This window comes from Aulonocara sp. 'chitande type north' Nkhata Bay, linkage group LG15 (genome assembly GCF_057382095.1).
Source record: "Aulonocara sp. 'chitande type north' Nkhata Bay isolate Kocher_YH1m ecotype deep benthic linkage group LG15, A_spYH_male_GT1.1, whole genome shotgun sequence".
NCBI classification, from domain to species: domain Eukaryota; kingdom Metazoa; phylum Chordata; class Actinopteri; order Cichliformes; family Cichlidae; genus Aulonocara; species Aulonocara sp. 'chitande type north' Nkhata Bay.
In genome coordinates, this window is record NC_141358.1 from 22340954 (window position 1) to 22347209 (window position 6256).

General features: G+C 40.9%; 1 protein-coding gene across 1 annotated transcript; it reads left to right on the forward strand.

Moving 5' to 3' along the window:
• The first annotated feature begins 287 nt into the window (after positions 1-287).
• LOC147313035 (uncharacterized) lies at positions 288-4588 on the forward strand. Its single transcript, XM_086264973.1, has 4 exons — positions 288-797; positions 930-1310; positions 2366-2648; positions 2776-4588. The coding sequence occupies exons 1-3, from the start codon at positions 516-518 to the stop codon at positions 2453-2455; spliced, it is 753 nt and encodes a 250-aa protein (XP_086121099.1). The 5' UTR covers positions 288-515; the 3' UTR covers positions 2456-2648; positions 2776-4588.
• Positions 4589-6256: the final 1668 nt, after the last annotated feature.

Here is a 6256-nt window from a genome sequence, read left to right on the forward strand (position 1 = left end):
ACAAACAATTGAATAATTGACACACAGCTGATTTATGTTGGGTAAATTGGGCCAACCACAGCTTCTTCCATTCTGGCTTAGACTCAGTGGGGTTTATAAGGCAAGACCTTGAGGAGTGATGTTTTTGGAAACAAAAAAAAGACAAACACTGTAATGTCTGGTCGAGGAGGAGTAAGAGCAAGGGGCCCAGGGAGAAGAGAAGGCCCAAGGAGAGGGCAAGGTAGAGGTGTGAGAATGCGTGGTGGTGGCATTTCAAGGGCTGCAAGAACAGTAGTCAGTGATGAAATTCGTGCCACTATCATTGACCATGTAATCAACCATGGTCTTTCACTAAGAGAGGCTGGTGAAAGAGTGCAGCCCAATTTGAGGCGGTCAACAGTTGCCTCCATTATACGCATCTTTCAACAAACCAACAGGTAAGTATTGCATTTTACATGGATTGTTTCTATTCTCACTTGACATGTCAATATGGTCATACAGTAATGCATATGTTGAATTTTTTGTCTTTCTAAAGAATGCAACGTCTTCCACCCTCTGGGGGAAGAGGAAAGCTCCTCAGTAATGATCAGGAGCTTGCCATTGTAGAAATGGTTACTGCAAATAATGCAATAAAACTGCGTGAAATTCAAACTAGAATTGTGGCGGACCATAAGATATTTGACAATATCGATAGAATCAGCCTCACAACCATTACGCGGACATTGTCCAAACACAGAGTGCGGATGAAGCAGCTCTACACTGTTCCCTTTGAGAGGAACAGTGAGAGGGTCAAGGAGCTACGACGACAATATGTCCAGGTATAGTGTATATTCAATCCAATGTCCAGTTCTATAAGCTTTGCACTTTGCAAGTAGGTAACCTACACAATACTAGGTTACAGTACAGTATGGTATACAGTAATAACATGACTTACATAAACTTTGTTTCAGAGAGTTATGGAATTGGAGGCCAACCAGGCCCCTCATGAATTCATATACATCGATGAGGCAGGATTCAATCTGGCCAAAAGGCGTCGACGTGGACGAAATGTAATTGGAAAAAGGGCCACAGTTGATGTGCCAGGACAGAGAGGGGCAAACATTACCATGTGTGCAGCAATTGCAAATGCAGGATTACTCCTTCACAGATGTCAGGTTGGACCCTATAATACAGAGCGCTTGCTTGCCTTTCTCAATGATCTCCACCAGCGCCTGGTTCCAGAGCAGGGTCAGGAGGGTGAAAACATGAGGACCTTTGTAATTACCTGGGACAATGTGGCTTTCCATCACTCGCAAGCAATAACAACATGGTTTGAAGTCCACCCAAGACTGGTAAGTCTCTTCCTTCCACCCTATTCACCTTTCCTCAACCCCATAGAGGAGTTTTTTTCTGCATGGAGGTGGAAGGTTTATGACCATCAGCCACATGACCAGATGTCCCTCCTTGAAGCCATGGATGCTGGCTCCAGGGACATCACAGTTGACGATTGCCAAGGGTGGATCCGACATACCAGGCGGTTTTATCCCAGGTGCATCGACTTGGATAACATCAGATGTGATGTTGATGAAAACATGTGGCCTAACCCTGAAGATCGCAGAGATTAGATGCAAATTTTTTGCCTTTTTTTAGCCCCCCTCCCCCCCTTTTTATCTTGGCTTTTTGCTGTTGTTTTTTTGTTCAGAATGCTCTTGTGTGTTTCATGGATATTTTGTTCACTGTAAGCAATACTGTAAAACTTTCTCTGTCCTATCATACCGTGTTTCTACTGTACCTCCTGTAGTAAACAGTAAAGAAACAAAAACTTGTTTGCTTTTTACTGGAATGCTTTTGAATGTGAACATTACTGTACATGTGGACATACAGTTACCAACCAAGACATTTCTGGTGTCAAAATGGTGGATTGCATGTTTCGCATGCAAATACCTGTAAAACTGAAACATAAAAGTCTATGCAGTTTTTGTAATGTCAATAATAGCCAGTATTTTGAAACAAGGTGTACTTTGATTGACTGCATGTACCTTGTGAGGTGAAAACAAGTGTTATTCTTTGACAGACTAATTTCATATAGAGTCAGATTTATAGTGTTTTTGTACAGTTAGTGTGTGCAGAGAAAGATGTGTTCTATTTTGAAATGAAGAGTTAGTATATATTTAACAAAATGTATTTTTGAGAAGAAAATTATCCATTTGGCCAATTGTGTTTTGTAGGTGTGAGTCTGTGTTAAGAGTTTAGAAAAAGTATCTGAAGTATGGGTAGGCGCTTGTTAGCGATTGAAAAAAACTGTAAGTTACTGAACTTATGTGTCTTGAGTTTCAGTATGTTTCCATTATTTGCCTGTAAAATGAATGTGTGACAGTTACAGTAATGAGTGCTTCTATTTTTGTAGGACACAGAGACGACCACCTGGTGGAGGCAGGTTAAGGCTTTTGTCGGAGGAGCAAGAGAGGGAACTTGTAAACATGGTAATTGCAAATAATGTAATCCGCCTGCAAGAGATTCAAAGGAGAGTGATTGAGGATGATCATCTTTTTCGAGGCATAAATGCCATCAGCCTCTCCACAATTGACCGCATCCTCCGAAAGAATCAATTCCGGATGAAACAGGCATACCGAGTCCCTTTCGAACGAAACTCTGACAGAGTGAAAAACCAACGTGTGGAATATGTTCAGGTATGAGTTTTGATACTGTATAAAGTATTGTGTACCATCACAGCATGGCAGTTTATGCTGCCATTTCAGCACTCTTGAACTGTGGTTCAGGGTACCGATTGACTCTACTGTGTTATGTGTTTTGCAGAGAATCTTTGAGATTGAAGGACGGCCTGTTCCCCATGAAATAATCTTTGTGGATGAGGCAGGTTTTAACCTGACCAAAAGAAGGAAAAGAGGGAGGAACATAATTGGCCATCGGGCTATTGTAAATGTCCCTGGTCAGCGTGGGGGGAATGTCACTATGTGCGCAGCCATCAGCCAACGAGGGGTACTCCACCGCCATGCCGTACTAGGACCCTATAACACTATGCTTCTCCTTGCTTTTCTTGATGGTTTAAGACAACATATGTTCCAGCTGGACTACAGGGAACCAGCACAGCCAGAGCAGCCTCACTACGTTGTTGTGTGGGATAACGTCAGCTTCCATCGCGCTGCTCTGGTTCGTGACTGGTTTACCAATAACCCAAGGTTTTCTAATATCTTTCTGCCTGCATACTCTCCCTTTCTAAACCTGATAGAGGAGTTATTTTCGGCATGGCGGTGGAAAGTGTATGACCGAGAACCTTATGTCCGTGTTCACCTCCTTCAGGCCATGGAAGAAGCCTGCCTAGACATATCAGTAGATGCATGCCAGGGGTGGATCAGGCATGCAAGAGGATTTTACCCCCGCTGCCTGGCTAGGGCCAATATAGCCTGTGATGTGGATGAGATTCTCTGGCCTGACCCAGACCAAAGACAAGATGCTGAGGTGGGATAATGTTTCTGGTGTGTGTTGTACTGTATAGTACATGAATGACAATGTGCCACTGTACATACATTGGTTGCGTCTTTTGTGTTTATCATGTGACAAGGGTTTTGAAGGGGAGAACCATAAGCAACCTATTTGTTTTGGAACTATTGTTTTGAATTAATTGTACCAGTGTGCAAAACTCTGTTGTAGTGTGTGTGTTTTTGAGGGCTTGTTTTTGATGTCTGAGGGCAAAGTTTGGTTTTTCAGCAGGAGTGAATAGTTTTGGGTGTAGAGCTTCATTTTGACCTGGAAATAGGATGTTTGGGAAATTGAGTGAGATGTTATGGATTTGTGTTTACTGTTGTGAGGATATGAGGCGTAGTTTCAAGAAATGTGTTTTAGCAATCGAGAAAAACTGTAAGCTAAGGCTGATGATGTTTAGTGTACAACAAAAGGTAAAAGACTAAGATCAGAAAAACATGTTCATCACTGCTGTTTACATTTCTTCTTTTGTAGTTGATTGCTAGTCTTTATTCCTCATTTTTATCTCTGGTCTTTCTTGTTGAGCTGCAGTAACTGATGTTATGGTTGTTAGCACCCCCTCTGCTAGGGGACAGGAGGGGAGTAACATACACGAACCCTCACACGAAAACTGAGTAAAATAAAAGGTTTTATTGCAAACTTCAAACAAATGACCGACAGAGCTGTTCAAAAGACCACTGGGCGACCAATTAACATGTAAAGCATTAACACAGGAAAAAAAAGTAAAAGTTAAGGGTTAACTAAGGCAAGCTAGCATCACAAAACTCACATCAAACTAAGTTCAACCATATACAGGGTTTAACAAACAAAGTTCAAAAAGAGAGGCGGGTGAGGAGGACACGGCACAGCAGCAGCCCTGTAGCGTGAAGGCTCTTCAGCCTTTTATAACTGCAGATGGACACAATCAGCCACTTATTGGCTCTTGGAGTATCATGGCATCCCCAGGTAGCCAATCACCTGCATGGACTGTCACACTTCAGTCTGCATAGAAGAGGGCCGGCACAGGTCTCCAAGTAACCAATCATCCACGAGTCCTAGCATGTTTGGATTTGCTTGAATAAAAAAAGGCAGTCTCGCTCCCTTCGAGGCTCAGGGCCATAACATGGCCTATACTATAACTTTAATGTTATCTGTAACTATTTTTCTTTGATTTGGGGGTATGAAAATAAATCAAAAAAGTCAAAAGTATTTGAGATTTTATTGTATCTTTTGCGGCGCTTTCTCTCTTTGGCATCTCACACACATCTGATCCATGAACCTCAGACCACAGTACAAAAAACTATTATTGTCTCCAGTCTGACTTCCTGTTCATCTTCAGTATTAAATCTTTACCCTGCTAGTTTAAACAGCTCTGTTTGAACTGAACTCTAAACAGTCTTTTCTAAATAACATATAAATATATCTCCTGTGATATGTTTATATATAATTGCAAATTATACCCATATTGCATTAAAAAATTGGATTAAAGGATGAGCGATGTGGGGAAAAAGTGTGAAACTTAAAGACAGTTCAGTCACACACTTGTAGATGTGTCAGAAGTTCATCCGGTCATCATGAAACTTTTCGAGCACTGTTGCTGTTGAACCCACATTCTCACTAAAACACTTCCTCTTAACTACTGAGAAAAATTAGAAATAACAGGTATCTGACCACTAACACCTCTCATCTGTGTCCTTGTGACTGGTGCAGTCACCACTGTTAGAGCTGCTAATAGTGGTGACTGCACCAGTATCAGAACCTTCACATGATTCATGTATGCAGACAGACATCACCATGGAAACTGTTTTCTAATAATAAACCAAATGTACAGAAGAGCTGCATTAATGTCAACACTTACCTCATCTAACGGTCTTCACACCTTAAGTTCCTCTATCCTGTTATTGATTATTTTCTACTGATGTAGAGTCCTTGGTGATACGAGAGTCTGCAAATTACATTGAATATAAAAGTTAAAATAAAGTTCTTCACTTATTTAATATTTACATTTGGAGAGAGGGGGTAGGTAAGGAAACACCAAAGTTAAAAACTGAAATAATTCAGACACAGAGGAAAAGAAAAGGAGTGATGCCACTGTGAGGAAGTGAGCAGGAAGTTGATGCTGTATTCGTCTCTGAAACTGTCTCATTTGTGAAGGTGAGAGCAAGAACAGAGACTGAGAGAGACAGAGAAGCACGATGGCTGCATTCACATGGATTCAAATGTCTTCATTACTGATACTGATGCTTCAGTTTAAAGGTAAGTGTGCATAGAAACACATTCAATTAATAAACTGCATTATTATCACAGGTGTTGCTTCTTTTTCTTCCTTTAACTGAAACAGTCATGATTAACTTTTTGACTTTAGCTGACTCTTTAAAACAAAAGTTAAATCTTAAACTTGTGTTGTATTTAAAATAAACTTCACATTATAAACATAACACTCATATTCATAACATATTTGATGTTTCACATTTCTCTCTCTTTTTCTCAACAGGAACAACTGAGCAACATCAAACTGTTCAAACTGTCACAGCTGGACGTGGACATGATGTTACTCTGCCTTGTAACACCTCGTTACAAGGTCAGCATAACTGTAGCAGTACTACCTGGATCTTCAGTCATTCAAGCACCACAGTATCACTCTTTGAGTTTGGGCATATTAAAGAAACCAAACCTGAATCAGACAGACTGAGTCTTTCTGCAAACTGTTCTCTGGTTATAAAGAAGGTCACAGATCAGGATGTTGGTCATTACACCTGCAGACAGTTCAAAACAGCAACAGGATCACAAGAAGGTCCAGACTTTGTGATTGATC

Coding starts and splice junctions, on each gene's coding strand:
- LOC147313035 (XM_086264973.1), top strand. CDS start 516: ATGCAACGTCTTCCACCCTCTGGGGGAAGAGGAAAGCTCCTCAGTAAT. Junction 798..929: donor TACGACGACAATATGTCCAG/GTATAGTGTATA, acceptor ACTTTGTTTCAG/AGAGTTATGGAATTGGAGGC. Junction 1,311..2,365: donor TTGAAGTCCACCCAAGACTG/GTAAGTCTCTTC, acceptor CTATTTTTGTAG/GACACAGAGACGACCACCTG.